Here is a 17,271-nt window from a genome sequence, read left to right on the forward strand (position 1 = left end):
AAAAAAAGATAAAAACAAAATTTTTTTCTTCAAAGCTTTGTATTTAAATTTTTTCATAAAACAGTCTTTATCACCTTCAAAGTTCTCTCCATTATTAATACATTTATCAAATCTGCGATTCCATTCTTGGAAACATTTTTTCAAACTCATCTGTCTGGATGGCTGATAGCACCTTCTTTGTTTTTTTATTTACCTCTTCTATGTCTTCAAATCGCTGTCCTTTCATGTCACTCTTCATTCATGGAAACAAGAAGTCACACAAAGTGAGGTCAGTTGAGTAAAGTGCATGAGGAAGGACAGTCATGCTGTTTTTTGCCAAAATCTGGCACTCTGACATGGCTGAATGAGCATGTGCATTGTTGTGGCAAAACCAGTCCCTCATCTGCCACAAATCAGGCCTATTTTTTGTCGCACACTGTTATGCAATCTTTTCAGAACTTCTAGAACAGCAGTTCTCAACCTGTGGGTCATGACCCTTTAGGGGGTCAAACGACCTTTTCACAGGGGTCACCCGATTCATAACAGTAGCAAAATAACAGTTATGGAGTAAAAACGAAAAAAATTTTATGGTTGGGGGGGTCACCACAACCTGAGGAATTGTATTAAAAGGTCACGGCATTATGAAGGTTGAGAACCACTGCTCTAAGTGGAAAGCATGATTTAACCTGGTAGAACAAACTCCAAATACACTACAAGTCAACATTTTCGTCTGTTCGTGAAGTTGATGGACATCCAGACCATCCGAGGTTTGTCCTCAATCAACAATCCCCAATCCCCCTTTTTTTCTATAATTTTATTGGGAGCTTTTATAGCTCTTATATCAATCATATAGCAATCTTATAGCAATACATCAATTGTATCCAGCACATTTCTACAATGTTGCCATCATCAACTTCAAATTATTTTCTTTCTACATGAGCCCTTGGTATCAGCTCCTCATTTCACCTTTTTTGAAACGAGAAAACCACTCATACACTTGAGTTTTTCCCATAGCGCTCCCCTTGTAACCTGTGTTCAACAACACAATAGTCGGTGACATTTTTCCCAAGCAAAAAACAAAATTTCATAGACACATGCTGTTCTCTTAAATCAGCTGTCATAAAAATGAGTTTCAAGCAAAATGGCTTTTACAAAAATAATTCATTTTGAGCAGAGAAAACCTTCCCAGGCAATTCTACTAGATGCATTAACTCAGAGAGAGGTACTTGCCTAACGGGGAGGAAATGTGTACTATGAAAACTCTGCTCCACCCAGCACAATTCTGGGTTTTTTTTTGAGGATACCCCCTCGTATAATACAAAGTTGAAGGGAGAGATGAGTATCAGAGTCTAAAATCTAAGAATCTGGTTTGAAGATGACTATAGATGACAGTGGGAGCCCAAGATTCATTGGTGGAACTATACAAGAAATAAACCTCTTGTGAATTCCCTCTATCCACAACTAAGGGATAGGAAGAATGTGGTCACTAAATGGAGAGCATTGGTAAGTTCAGTATAAAAGTTCAAACGCAGAAGCCTGACTTGAACAGTTAAATCTGGTATCCAAAATATTACGTATTGAGGGTTGTATTGTTTGTTTGGCTGGACATATTAGGGGTGATCTCAAGAGTGTTATACCTTTGGGGATCACCCACTTAAAGTTGCAGTATGTTTTTTTGTTTGTTTATTTTCATTTTGGGGGTTATGAAAACCAGGATCGATGAACCTATAGAGTCAGCAAGTAGAAAAAGGTTTTGTGGGGATGGGAAGACAGGTGGCAGTGTGAAGGGATGATGATGTCAAGGAGTCCATGTAGAAAACAGTTGTTTGGAGACAGACTGGTAGCAAATGTACAATTCTGTAGTATTAAGTTAAATTTGGTGGGGAGGGAGGGCCAGCCCCACCCGCTGCTACTACTACCCACGGGTTCAGTAAGCACAATTGTACGGTTGAGATACATAAATATTATATTAAAGTCATCGAGAGCATGAGAGATAAAAGAGATATTACAATGATGCAGTCAGACACATCACATGGTAGCATTGCTCACCTCCGCCCCGCTTGGTGGTCCTCGTGGGGGGAACCCAGCTATGATAGCAGGAGCTGCCTCGGGGACCAAGAACCGGGGAGCCTCTCCTGGCCGAGAGCCAGAGAGGGCCCCAGGAACCGGGGAGAGCCTCAGCCCCAGAGCTGGGGAGAGCCTCCTTCTTTATTGCTAACCAGCCATTATATCACTTTAGGGGGACATGATTACAGAATCACGTCACAGGAAGGGACAGTACAATAGGCATACACATTGTAGGAAGGTGTTCTATGATAGGTATAAGCGTAACAGGAAGGGATGAGCTAGGGGTGTGCCTATATGAATGGGAAGGTCTAGGGGTATACATGTGACAAGATGGGCGGACCCTAGATTCATGATGGCAGTCTAATCTTGTTCATCCTTGGGTGAGTTTGACCTCTGGTGTCTCCTACAAGAAAACAGACAACTATCCTTATCAGAAGGGAGTGGGCCCTACTTGTTTTGGGATAAACAGTGGTGTCTGCTTGGTCTAGACAGTGGATAACTCTCAGGGAGAATGACCCCCAATCCACTCTTGATGACCTCCAAGTGTACAGTCATTCTCAAGCAGCTAAGTCTGGTTTATATTTGGGGGAGACAGCTTGAGTGAAATCCTTTGGTTTCCCACACAATTCTACTGGACATGATTGAATTATAGAATGATTTGATGTGTATGTTAATCCCAATTAATAAAAAAGGAATAAAGAATGAGAATATTGGAAATTGAATACATTAGAAGTTGAATAAGCTATATTAAAAGCATTATGAGCATAACTTCTACCAGTCTCTCTTTAGCTCTTCAGCTATGTATTCTCTCAAATCAATGGATACCCTGTGTGTTAGTCTGAGTTGACTAGAGACACAACTCCAGGGAGATACTCATATGTGTATAAGAAAGAGCTTTATAGCAAAGAGCAATTGTACATAAAGAAAACACCCCAGCCCAGTCCAGGTCAAGTCCATAAGTCCAATATTAGCCCATGCATCCAATATTGGTCCATAAATTCGTCTTTAGACTCACACAACATATGCAATGACGAGGAATGCAGGAAGATCACAGGCCAGTGGGTGAAGAGTTGTGGATCCAGTGGCAGTGGCTCAGCTCAGCGCTGGCAGAGGTCTTCATGTGATTCCTTCAGCACCATGACTCTAGCTTGCCTCGTGTGTATTGTTCAAAGGAATGTATCCCAGCGAGTTGAGTAGGTGTCCTGCCTCCAGAGAGCTGTTTATCTCCTTAGCACCTACAAATGAGGCATCAAGCTGCAGCCTGATTGGCAGGATAAACTCCACCCCTTTTTGGTTTGTTTTTTAATTTTTTTGCCCTTCATTCTTTTTTTTTTTTTCTCCCCTTTCATATTTACTAATTCTGTCGACATCAGATCATGTAACTACCACACCTGTTCACCAAATAGAGTGACATTTTCTCAAGTTTCATCCCTTCAGTGTACCTGTAATGTTTCACTATTGAACATCCCTTCTTAAAATTTTGTCTTCCCTTTACTTCCATTACAACTTTCTGCTTCTCTTCTAATTCTTGTTTTTCTTAATTATCTCTTTGCCTCTAGATGTAGACTTTTCACAATAAGTCCATGTGAATTTGGCCCCAGTTATATATAATATCCCCAATTTTGGATCTTTTTCGCTACTGACATTTCTGACCTCACCTTTTCTTTAACTTCTAAGTCAACACAGCAAGTCTAAAATTGAGTTTATTTCTCCTCCAACTCTTTCTGTTTCTGATAGTAGTTATTGCACTTATAGAGTAAGGTCTATCTTTTGTTATTTTTTTCCTTCTTGATATTTTTAAATTGCAAAGATTGCCCATCATTTAAAGTTACAGCCACTATCTTCCTTGAACATTTAATCCTTTTTTCCTTAAAGCTTACTTCTACCTGATATTAAGTCAGAGAAATTATTGAATGACAATGGTTTCATGTGGTTCAACATAATACTCATATAATCTAAACTCTTTGTATTCCTTTTCTTACTTCCCTGTATGGCCTCATTTTGTTTCCTTGTACTAGCATGTTGTTGCCTTTCCTGCCTCAAACTCTACCTAATTATAAAGCATTTCTTAATCCAGTTAAACATAGCCCTTTGCACCCTTAGAAATTGTGGAGGCATTTCTGTAGTGGGACTAAAATCAGCATTTATATGGGTTGGGTTTTTGTTTTATGTTGGTTTATTTTGTTTTGTTTATATTATGCAATTAGACTTCTCTTGTAGCTCTGTCTACAAATCAAAATAACTATCTTAACTTTTTCCCCATAGTCGTTTATTTCTAGTATCTGAAATCAAGTTATACAGCTTCCTGATGCCTTATGTAAAAGGTGCAAAGCATTCTACTGAAAATATTGACTACTGAATCTAAGCCATTGTCTTCCAAAGTGCCATATTTACAGACAACAAAATTCCCATTTTCCTTGTTAGAAATTGTGAATCATCCATATAATCAGTTTAGTTTTGGTATCAGTGTCTGACTGTGTTTACCAATATTAGATTAACATTTTTTTAGACATGCCACTGAACAAACCATTAAGTTCCGTTTTCACTGTCATAGCTACGGCTACAGGTGGTTTTTTTATTTACGATGATAGGATTTCTGGATGCCCTGTGACATAGGGACTTATAAGTTATCAGAATGAGACTTAACTTTTCTTTTCCTTAATTTACTGGAATTGGAGCATATTTGGTACTTGGTAATTATTTAATTACTAGGATTTTTTTAAGCTGTACTTGATATGAGCTTGCTAATTTTTCTTTCCTTACAGAAGTAAATGAAAAGGAAACTGATAAAGAAGATGACTGTGCTGCAGAAAAAAAGAAAGCACTGCGTATTATGCAGCTAGTTTTGCATAACACATTGAGCAGTTCTACAAGGAAAGAATCAGTAACTGCTAAGAAATTTAAGTATGGTTTATGTTTCACCTTATTTTCCTTCCAAAAATAGCTTCTTGAACTCTATTTGAAACTAATTTGTTTTTAACTTTCTGAAGATAGCATTTGTCAGTATGTATCAGAAACTGAAAAAAATTACTGATCTTCACCCAGCAATTCACTATAAAAAAATCAATCCTGAAAGAAATTATTTCTGTATTTATGTATTTAGATATTTTTGCAGCATTAATTCCATTAAGTAACAGTTGGAAAGTAGTCTAAATATTCAAAAATAGTGGCCTGGCAAAATAAATATAACTATATAGTGAATATTGTGTAGCTTATATTTTAAATAGACATATTAATTTTAGGCATGGGGGGAAATGTTTATGATAAATATTTATTAAAATATATGTAGCAGAGTTAGGATAATTTTTATTTTCTTAAAATGCTTTAATTATAAAATCTATTTAAACTATATAATATGGAACATTTTTAACCTACATGGGAAGTAGATCAAAAGGTATTACTATAAAATCAGAAACCTTTATTAAATAAAAATATAAAACTATGAAGCCATGGTTTCTTGACATATCCTCGATCTAACTCTATGTACTTCTGTAAGTGGTATTTCCATCTCTAATCCTTCTCAAAAAATTCTGTACCCTTTTATTTATATGACATCAAAACAGCACTTTTGTGATCTTCCAGGGACTCAAATCAATTTCCATTCTAATGTTCTTTGAGTTTGGGGAAGAAAAAGAAGTCTAAAGGGGCAAAATCAGGGATGTAGGGTAGATGTATAAGGATTTCTAATAAAATTCACCTGGGTCAGCCCTGGCTTCCCTTAAAGAATGAACAAGTACATTGTTGGGATGGGAAAAAAAATTCCTCTGCACAGTATTTCTATCCTTCTGTTCATTAATGTAGTTTTCAATTTTTCTAAAACTTATTCATGCTATGACCCTGTGATCATCTTGTGTCCTTTAAGAAAAGTTTATTAAAATTACCACTTTGGGATCCCCCAAAACACATAATCTGATCTGATATCTCTGCCTTGAATTTAAACAACCCAGCAGATCCCTTCTGTTTTGATTGGACCTTGCTATCTAGGCCTTGTTGATAAAACCAAGATTCCTCTCTGTTATGATTCAATCCATAAAATTGTATTCGTTGGCTTCAGTCTTGCTCAAAAGACTGATAGAAAGATGTGTTCCTGGAGTTAGCTGATCTTTGCATAACATTTTGACTCATATTGAGTTGAATGCTTACTGAAACAGAGCTAATCTCTTAAAATTAAAAGGCCGGATTACGTGAGCTCCCAATTTCAGTTACTATTGCATCATTGGTAGTTCTACTAGTTTCTTCTTCCAGTTCTTGGTTTCAGCCACAGTGGTTTTTTTTTTTTTTTACAACCTACTGGCTATGTCTGAGGTTCCAGTCTTTCTACATTCTCCCCAACACTTGTTTTTTTTTTTTTTGGTTTTTTATTCAACAAAACCCTTTTTTTTTTAGGATGGGGGGGGCACACCCTAGCAAGACTAAAACATGTATACAAGTGGACGAAAGCTCAGAAAGAGAAAGCAATGCTGTATTTTTCTAACTTTTTACACAAAACAAACTTTATAGACATGCTTGAACAATATCAAGTTTCAGGCACTAAGAAGGATATATAATCAGTTTAAAAATAGCATCTGTCAGACCAACATAAGCTCTGCCAGAATTAAAATAAGAAAGACCAAATTTAGAGGGACACTTGAGTAGATATTTGGTAAAATCATTGATGTTTTATAATAAGTTCCTGGGCACCATGCCCCAAAGAAATCGATGTGAAATAGATAACTCATTTCACGAAGGGGTGAGACCGTTTGGAAGAGGAAGCCTGCAGTGACAGGCCAACCACCTCAGTTTGCTTCAAGGAAACACTGTGCCAAAATTGGAAGAGAACTGACAGCACAGAAACAACCAACACCATAAGCAGCTTGGTTCACCTTCCAAGTTAAAATTGAACATACTTTATGGGTAGCAAACTGTTGTATCCAGATCAGCTACAGACAAGATAGATCTTTCAGTGAAAATTTTAAACAAGTGAGATCAAGATCCTGAAGCATTTCTTCAAAAAATTGTAACAGAAAATGAAACATGGTTTTATTGTTATACTCCTGAAGGCAAACTATAATCAAAGAAATTATTAGCAAGAGGTATAAGTGGACCCAGTTAAAGAGACCAATCAAAGGCAAAGGCCCTGGCAATAGTTTTTTGGGAATGGTTAGTGCAATTTGTTTGTTGACTTCCTGAAGAGAGTGGTTTCTGAAAGTTAGCCAAACACAGAAGAAATAATGTCTAGGGGAAGCTTCACAGAGTCCTCCATTATGAGAACTCTGTTCCTTCTCATTCCTCTTAACAAGCAAGGGCAATTTTTTAAGCAGTTCAGTGGGATTATTATTAGGCATCCACTTTACAGTCTTGATTTGGCTCTTTCAAACTTCTTTTGATTTCCTAGCCTTTAAAGATCTTAAGGTATCCATTTTTCTTCTGTTAAAAATGTAAAGAAGAATACATATCAATACAACATCTGGGGCATTGATGTAGCAAGACCTTATTTGTCTGCCTACCAACAGCTCACCAATCATGGTGCAACCTTCTTCTGCTTCCTCAGACATGTATTTTCCAGCTTAAGCCCTCAAGTTCTAGGTGTGTATGATACTGAGTCTGATTTATCCAGTGGACTTCCACATGGGATGTCATGGGTGCAGTCTGTGGAGCATGCTGTGTGCCTTGACGGTTCATCAGTCAGTTATAGAGAAGGCTGTATGCTCCTGTAACAATGTACAGTCTTGGAAAAAATGTATAAAGTTGTTAATGGTGGGGGTGGGGGGTGAATGAGGAGTTGATATCAAGGGCTCAAGTAGAAAGAAAATGTTTTGAAAATGATAGCAACAAATGTACAAATGTGCTTGACACAATCGATGTATGTATTTGTTGTGATAAGAGCTGTATGAGCCCCCGATAAAAGTGATTAAATAAATAAATAATTTACATTGTTATGAGTTGGAATCCACTCAATGGCAGCTATTATTAGATGCCATGGAGTTAGTTCTGACACCTAACAACCCTATGTACAACCAAAGCAAACATTGCCCAGCACCATCCTTACAATTGTCACGTTCAACCCTATTGTTGCAACCATTAGTGGGTTTGGGCATATGTATTAGTATGTTTGAAATAATTTATAAAATTTTAAAAGATGCACAGAAACTCAAGATTGGAGGTATTTCTCACAGAACCTTAATATTCTTTATATATGTATGTATATAATGATTTCTACCTCCCCAAGTTAGCTGTTTATAGGATTAAAATATAATTTGTTATTAGTATTTTCAATTGTGTTCTAATTTATCTTTCATTTAATCAATTTCTTCTTAATCATAGGGACATCATACACTATGACCCAACAAAGCATGACCATGCCACTTTTGAAAGAAAGATAGATGATAAACCAAAAGAAAGGTAAATTTCAAACTACTGCTTTTAGTACTAGTAGACTTAGTGACATAGTAGGTTATGCATTCAACTGCTAACCCTAAGGTTAGCAGTTTAAATCCACCAGCCACTCTGCAAGAGAAAGAAGAGGTTTTTTGCTCCAAAGAGTTAGTTGTAAGTTGTACTCTGTCTTATAGGGATCACTATGAGTCTGAGTCGATTCATTTGCAGTGGGAAAAGCATATGAACTAATCTAAATCAGACAATGAGAAGATTAATTAGTAACCAATAGGCTAGCAATACGCCCTCATTGTATTTAATTTAAGACCAGCAGAGTAAAAAGTTAGGAACAATTGTTATGAAGGGTAAGGTGAGGCAGATGGGGGAGCTGTATCTCTTGACAAAGGAATCCCAGTGACTCTAGTAGATTGCACCCTGCTTTCATTAGTTTGCTAAGATTGCTGCAAAAAACAAGTTACTCCAGACTTTGGCTTAAAACATTTATATTGTTGTAGTTGTGGAGACTAAAAGTACACAAAGTGTTAGAAGAGCCACACCCCCTCTAGGAGGGGAGGAGAGGGATGCATACCATCCCTCTTTGGCAATCCTTGTTCTCTCTTACCTGGTGACCACAGTATTTACTCTTTGCATCTCTCTTCACACAGCCTCCTCTTCCTCTGTGCATCTCTCCTCTGTGTCACTTATAAAGACACTTTTGATTGCATTAGTGGCCATGTGACATCCTGGGCGATATTTTTTTATCCAGATCCATAACGTAATTTTATCTCCGAATACCCATTTTTCAAATAAGCTAACACTCACAGATACCAGGCATTAGCACATGGATATTTTCTCTAGGGCTGCCATTCATCCCACTACATTATTTTGTTTCAGTAGAAGCTTCCATTTCCTATAGATGTGTACTTCATTTGGTTAGTATGCCAGATATACGGAGCAACGCTTAACTTTGCCTGTCTTAATGCCTTCACTTTCCTAATGTTAATAGCAAGCAAAATCGCTGAAAGCATTGTGGTAGCCAGGATTGGTTCATGGAAAAACAGTATCGGGAGAAAATGGTGAGATCAGAATAAAGTCTTAGAATTTTAATTTCTAGTAATGTATCAATTATAAGAATTTAGTTTTACCACTTGTATCGTAACTACACATCTACTCCTTTAGCAACCTGATTACATGCCAAAGATCCAATTATTATTCAAAAGTTGTCATTATGTGATACTTCAGCAATGAAAACCACCACAGATTTAAGTTCTTTCAGAGGTAGGCCCAAGGGCTGCTCCCTCCCTTGTAGCCACTATTCAGGTTAAAAGGTTAATTTGTGCCATTTTGAGACTCTGTCAGGGTTGATAGATTCTTTGCTTTTCACGGAGACTGCCACCCACTAACCAAAGTGCTCTAAAACAAAAACCCAGTATAAGGATCGGCTGTGAATTGATGACTGCACAACCTTTTTGTGCCTTCTGCTACGTTCTGGTTGACTGGGCAGTCAGTCATAAAACAGCTTTACTGAGGTGGTGGGACAGCAACCAGCCTGCATAGTGAGGATTAAGGAAAGCCATGCACTTTAATAACCCAAGGACAAAGATCATTCAAAGTGCACAATAGTGGTCTGAGATCTAGGTATCCAACCTTTTGTGGGTTTTTTTTCTCTTAATTTTATTCACATCAAATATTGAGGAGATGGGTTGGGATGTGAGGGATCAAGGACTTAGGGCATAAGAGGTATTTTCTCACTCAAAACACATGATTCCTTACCTGGTTTTTTAGTGCTATAAGTAGACATTTTACTATTGTAAATTGGAAATGTCTAATAAAGGAGATAGTCGATAAGTGAGGGATAGATGTATGATGCTAACATTAGGGGGAAATAGGCAAAGGCATGTTTGGAACTTTGTAGAGTTTTGCAACTTTTCTGTAAATCTAAAATGACTCTAAAATTAAAACTATTTTAGAGAGAGGGGAGAGGAAAGAAGCAATTATTGCTTACAAGTTACTGAGTTTCAGTCTACAGTGATAGAAAAATTGCATTGATTAAGAGTAAGGTTACATAACTGATGAATACAATTGCTGTTAATAAGCTGTCTACTGGTTATAAAAAAATTGAATTTTCAAAAGTAGTATGATAGATATAGTTCTAACAGTCACCCTAAAACAGTCTTTTATTTGCCAAAGCAAAAGAGGAAGAGGCAGGGATAAGAGGAGGAAGTGGAATCTGTTCCTAATTGCCTCCATGATTGCTTCCTTTGTGAATTATCAAGGGGACATTGAGGGAGGGGAAAAAAATGAGGAGCTGATACTACGGGCTCAGTAGAAAGAAAATGTTTTGGAAAAGATGACAACATATGTATAGATGTGTTTGACACAATGGATATATGTATGGCTTATGATAAGAGCTATAAGAGCCCCCAATAAAATAAATTTTTTTTTAGAAAAAGAGGCAGTGGAGAATAGAATTTCAAATTCTCATGTGTTCTAGACTTAGGGAACCACAAAGATTGGATGAAGCCATAAAAGGATTGCCCTCCTGAGATAATCTTTAAACCTTAAATCAAAAATATCTTCTTTAGTCTACTTAAAAGTAAAAAATAATGTAACGTTCCTAGTAAGTAATGTCTGCTTTGAGCACGATGTTCTCCTAAGAACCTTCTATATGGGATCAAACTGACAACAACTCAAAAGATGGTTAACAGTAAGAGAGGCCAATGAATTTATTAATAGTGAAGGAATTACTTCGAAAAGAAGGATAGAATCGTTCTTGAATTCTACATGTAGAAACTATTGAATTGGTATATTTTTTGCTGTATGTAATTTCAACAGCCTCAAAAATAAATTATTTCAAAGAAAAATTACCTATTTTAAGAGAAAAATCACATTTTAGAGCAAAGTAGAAGTAATATGTTCTTTGCAATGTAGAATTTTTGTATTTTATCAGTTTTTTTTAATAGAGTATTATCCATTGCTGCATAGCAAACTGCTTAAAACAGCATCCTAAAAAACACAAACATTTATTGTCTCAAATGTAAGAGCAGCTTCATTAGATGATTCTGGTTCAGAGTCTCTTGTAAGCTTAGGTATGCCTAGGGCTTCCATCTCTGAACGCTTTCTGGGCTTAAATGACCTGCATCCAAGATGGCTTTCTCATGGCTGTTGCCAAGGAACTTCAGCTCCTCGTGTCAGAGGTCTCTCCTTTAGTTTGCTTAACTGCCATCACAGCATGGCCTCTCCAAGAGCCCTGCATAGAGAGGAGAAAGAAGTTACAAAGTATTTTATGATTTAGACTCAGAATTTATACACTGACAGATCCATATTACTCAAATTTTAAAAGAAATCCCCTAAGTTCAGCTCATACTGTGATGTGTAAGTCAACCTCCTCTTGAAGGGAGACAGGATCTCAGAATTTATGGATATATTTTGAAACCACTATAGTTCTCATTCTGGCCACAATTATTTTTGTTCCTGCCATATGCAGAATATGCACTTTCCCTACAGTTCTCAAAAGTCTTATCCCTTTGCAACATCAGCTCAAAATCTAGGATGTCCTCAGATCTACATATTGTGATATAGATGTCACCTGGTGCTACAGTCTGCAGGTTGACTGAGATGCAAAACTGTCCTAATCTGTTAAAAAATGCCACAAAGTCCAGCTTACACGGAAGGGCTTGTGGAATTAACCTCTACCACTGGCAGTAAAGAGTGTCAAAGAATTTTTGGACCCATATAAAACCAACACTTTCTGGTTCATTAATAATCCCTTGGGAGTTTATATCATAATTTTTAATTTCTATAACAGATTAATAGGAGGCATATCCATCTTAAATCATAGCCACTTTGCTTTACTTAGTGAAGTATTAAAACTTTCTCTCAATGAAATCTTGTCCATCAGTAAAAAATGCTTATTGAGTTCACTGATTGCTAAGGACCTTTGATCTGATTGTAGGAAAAAATAATTTTAATATTTAACTACCTAAAAACTTGATGATGAAAAATTTATTCTAAGCTCAAAGAAAACAACATACTAAATACAATATAGCTTTTGGTAAAAATTGATCCATTCTGTAATAGACTAGTCTTAATACATTTATACTTCATTTCTAAAACTAACGTTATAACTATAGCCTTTTATGCCCGTTTCATAAAATGCACAGAATTTTACAACTTGATGTGGTCTTTTATGTTGCCTGGTTCAGCAAATTCAAGTTATAGTTGAGTGTGTTAGTCTGGGTAAACTATATATATATAATATATGTATACACATATATACATACATACACACATATATATATATGAAAGCTTTATATAAAGGGTACATGTACATTAAGAAAGCATCCCAACCCAGTGCTCTCCAAGCCCATAAATCCAACATTAGCCCTTATGTCCGACACCCATCTAAAAAGCCCTCCTCAGTCTCACAAAACACACGCAATGATGCCAGCTGCAGGAGGAAAGCCAAATCAGTAAACATGTAAGAATCTCAACGCTGGCAGGGGCCTTCACACGGCTGCTCCAGCACCCAGGGGGTTGCAATAGGGTAAGTCCATGTAGCTTCTACTCAGGGATGTCTTCTAGGAAGTGAGCCGTGCCAGCTGAAGCAGGGAACTGGCTCAGACAGCTGCACCCTGGTCTAACCATGAGAAAGCAAGAGACTCTAGAACTAGAAAGGCGAGGCTCACGGAGCCATTTATCTCTCCTCCCTTCAGTGAATCCCGCATGTGTTTATCATACAGGTTGACACAATAAACCTTAACTATCTCAATGAGAAAACTGAAATCCTTTGATTTTAAGTGATTTTTCTACGCAAAGTTAATATGTTAAGTGTATTTCTTGAAATATGAATTAGAAGTTGAGATAGATGAATATGATTCATGTTTAATATTGAAGCTATTTGAAATAATTTTGTGTTAAAACATTGAATAGATATTATGTTTTTACTAATTGAGGGTTTTTTTTCAAATATGAATCCTCTTGGTTGTTGCATAAACGGAATTAAATTTTTTTAAAGTGTTATCCTTTCCTGGGAATTTCCCAAAAGTAACTGTTGCCTTAAGTTGCATGTGTCTATATATGTCATAACAGTAAAACAAAGCGAAAGATAAAAAGGATGGAAGGTGAAAAGCTACCTGAGGTTTCAAAAAAAATGTACTACCACGTTGCTAAGGATTTGAAAGAAAGACTCCAAACTTCAGAGGATATCAGGGAAAGAAAAGAAAACATGTCCTGGAAGGAGGACTGCGATGGAGATAAAACAGAAGTGAATAATGGCCTCACGTTTCTGAAGGACGGGGATGAGAAACCGTCCGGATTTACATTCTCCTTTTTTGATTCGGGTGCTAAAAATATGAAGGAAGGTAATTCTCTCTTGCTTTTTCACTTCAGTTTGAACCTAATACATTGTGTCCATATTAAGTGTAATAATTTATCACTTGCAGAGTAAAGGGTTCTTCCTTGCAAATGTATTAATATGTAAGTCAGTGGTCATTATCATAAATAGAATGTGCATGAAGCTATGTTTAACAAGAAAAGAAATTGTTTCTGCAAGCATCTGATTAGCTTCTGATTTTATAAAGAGAGGCTGGATAATAGTGTGTAGTGTCACCTTTTCTTAAGTAGAAATACTGATAAAGGAGTGAAATGAGCATATATTTAAATAGGATCTCATGAACGGTCAACCTAAGTCAGAATTGACTCAAAAGCAATAGGTCTTTTTTTTTTTTTTTTTATTAAATGCCATAATTTATGGACAGCCAGTGCTGCATAGGTAGGGGAAGCAAAGAAATTGTAAACATAGATGCCAGTTGTTTTTTAAAGTTTTTCCTTGGATTTTGCCAGAGCCCAAGAAAAAGAAAAAATAACTAGTACCAACAATTTTGCCTTCAGATTCAGGAGGTTCACTTCTAAAGAAACTCATCAAGGACCACAGTTTAAAAAACGCTTCTTGAAACAGGGAAAAAACAAAACAAGAAAAACATGCCTCTTTCTTACTATCCTTTTCTCATTTATAATTAATCAGAAAGAGGAACCTGATTTTACTGTCTTATGATATATTTTAGTCTTCTCCCCCTAGCAAATGTTCCAATTTATTTTGTCTGTTCTTTTTCTAATTATATATTACACATTTATAACTAAAATATCCTTACTTTTTAATATCATAATGCTTGTATTTCTTATCAGATTATTAGGAGCAATGTCAAAATATGGTAGTAGCTTTCAATAATTGGAAATTTATTAATAATATAAAAGATTTTTATAATGAAATGTATTAATAAAAATATTTTAGGGATTGCCACTTTTAAATTAATGATTACGATTTTGTAAATTTAGAGATGTGTGCCTCACGAAAATACTTTTATTATATTTGTTACACATTTCTTTACCAACTGCTACAAAGTTAGTTTAGGAAGTGTGCTGTACTGTTTTTCTTGTAGCAGCATGTTAAAAATATTAGCACAGTGCACTTATGAAAATGGCCTGGGGTGCACAGGGACTGGGAGTGTCCATTGCACGTGCTCAGAGGTTCAGTCTTCCGGCCAGGAAGGGGTGGTGCGCCTAGGTGGGTGTTACACATGGATTGGCCCATCTGGGCCAGGTGAATTCAATTTACCTAATGGGGTCAACCAGAATCGTCGGCCACACCTCCCAGCAGAGGAACTGAAAAGCCAGAATCCAGAACCTTGCAGCCCTTCTGCTTCTCAAGCTGCTCCTTGGAGGCCATGCAGATCTCCTCTGACCTCATGACTCCATGTGTTTATGGGTGTGAAAGGCTTTGAGGGTGCCTGGGTAAACTTGAAACTTGTATCTTTTCTTTCATGAAACTGGCAGGGGGCGGTGGCAGTGGGGAAATGGCCTGGGGCACACCAGATGCTAATGGCAAACAATACAAAACACACCTGATTATTGCATTAAAATGTGATAAACAACTATATTGATGCGAATGAGGGGGTTTGGAGTGGAGCCCCATAGCCCATCTGTAGACAATTGGATATCCCCCACAGAAGGGTTCTAAGAAAGGGATGATTCAACCAAGGTGCAGTATACCACTGATGAAGCACATCATTCCTCTGTTTCCTGAATGCTTCCTTTCCCCCACTACCATGACCCATTTCTAAACCTTACAAATCTGGCTGGACTGAAGAACACACATTGGTACACATAAGAGCTCTCAACACATGGAATTCCGGACAGATAAACCCCTCAGGAACAGTAGTGGTACTCGAGTAGGGCATGGTCGGGCAGGGGGAAGGAAAAGGGGGAAACCTATCACAAAGCTGGATATATAACATACTCTCAAAGGGGATGAGGAACAGGTGCGTGAAGGGAGACAATGGACAGTGTAAGATATGAAATAACGGTATATAAGTGTTCAAGGATTCATGGCGGGGTGTGGTGGGCGAAGAGGAGCTTTTACCAAGTAGAAAATGTTTTCGAAATGATGATGGCAACATGTACAGATATACTTGATAAAATTGGTGTATGGAGTGTTGTAAGGTGTAAGAGGCCCAAATAAAATTATTTTAAAACACATATATATGATAATCAAATATGTTTGTAATTACTGAGTTGTTCAGTTTTAATCCCATCATTTCTTTTTATTACAATATAGATACCTATAGAGTAGAAATAATGAAACCTCCAAAGATTGCCTGGCAGGAAGATCCTTATTACCAAGACAGCAGCTCAGAAGAGGAAGATACTACTGAAGAAGCAGATCACAGGAAGCCCAGTGTGGGGTAAGTATTTTCTTTCTATGTGAGTATATTTTATAAACTCTGAGTCAGACACACTTTAGAACAGGGTGAGGAATGTCCAGCCCTCAGGCCGTACAATGCCCGAGAAATCACCAATACTAGCTAATACACACCTCACAAAAGAGAAGCAGTTTCATCCATTACTCTAGGAGTGAGTTATTTAACCAAACATAGCAGGCTAATATTTAAGTTGATAATTTTGTATGACCTGCGAATAATGTTATAAATATCCAATTGGCCTTGTCAGAAAAATGATGAATGAGTAAGATTTTGGAAATTTAGAGGTACGTGTACATGGTGAATGTACTGTATTTTTATTTTATGTGCTAAATATTTCTTTGCTAACTGCTTTGAAGATAGTACAGAAGCATCTAAGCTTATCGCCACACGATAGCTTTATCTCCTCTTTAGTGCTATCTTCTTAGTTCCCTTAGGAAGTTCTCTAAGCTTTGGCACACGGGCACTGGTTTCTCCCTGAAATTGGGATAGCACTGTGGGACCAAGGGAATATGATAAGTACAGTGCTAGGGACCTTACAGTGATGATGCTAATCCGATACATGCTTCTTCAATGAACTATCTCCCATCCCTCTTCAAACTCTGGCAACCAGAAGTGGTGGCCACTTTACAGTGATGATGTGCTGTCAGAAACCAGCAGGAGGAAGGTAGAGTTTGTACAAGTCTTGGTCATAAAATCTCAGATATAAAAAAAGAATGTTGAATGGAGAAGGGGTAGGATCTTTTTCACTCAAGAAAATAATGAACAAAATCACAAAATATTTTTCAGGAATAGTCATTTACATTTTCAATGTAAGCATTTTTCTTAAAGATTAAAATTAATCCAACCAATATTTCTTTGCCTGTCTTTGTCTTACCTTCATTTCAGAGAAGTATCAATACCTAAGGAAAAGACCAGGAGATTTTTTTTTTTCTGTAGGAATGATGAACGACTTTATGGTAAGTATTTTCCATTAAATGATACAGTAGAAAATGTATTAGTATAGCCGCTTTTAAAAAATGATTCTTTTTTTTTTTTTTGCCTGTAAATAGCTCCAGGTCTATTTGTTGACCTTTAGGAGTGTTTTTTTTGTTTTGTTTTGTTTTGTTTTGTT

At 36.8% G+C, this 17,271-nt stretch overlaps 1 protein-coding gene across 2 annotated transcripts in view; it reads left to right on the top strand.

Annotated features, from left to right (window-relative positions):
* The window catches only part of NOL8 (nucleolar protein 8), a 43,827-nt gene that overhangs the window by 22,951 nt on the left and 3,605 nt on the right, over positions 1–17,271 (top strand). For both annotated transcript variants that reach the window (XM_045298651.1, XM_045298652.1), the window contains 5 exons: positions 4,812–4,950; positions 8,350–8,427; positions 13,492–13,763; positions 16,016–16,142; positions 17,046–17,116. In XM_045298651.1, coding sequence (XP_045154586.1) covers positions 4,812–4,950; positions 8,350–8,427; positions 13,492–13,763; positions 16,016–16,142; positions 17,046–17,116 — 687 coding nt within the window. The remainder of the gene's footprint in view (positions 1–4,811; positions 4,951–8,349; positions 8,428–13,491; positions 13,764–16,015; positions 16,143–17,045; positions 17,117–17,271) is intronic.

Source organism: Echinops telfairi, unplaced genomic scaffold (assembly GCF_000313985.2).
Source record: "Echinops telfairi isolate 266 unplaced genomic scaffold, ASM31398v2 ScPeMD7_7430;HRSCAF=8468, whole genome shotgun sequence".
In the NCBI taxonomy this organism is placed as follows: domain Eukaryota; kingdom Metazoa; phylum Chordata; class Mammalia; order Afrosoricida; family Tenrecidae; genus Echinops; species Echinops telfairi.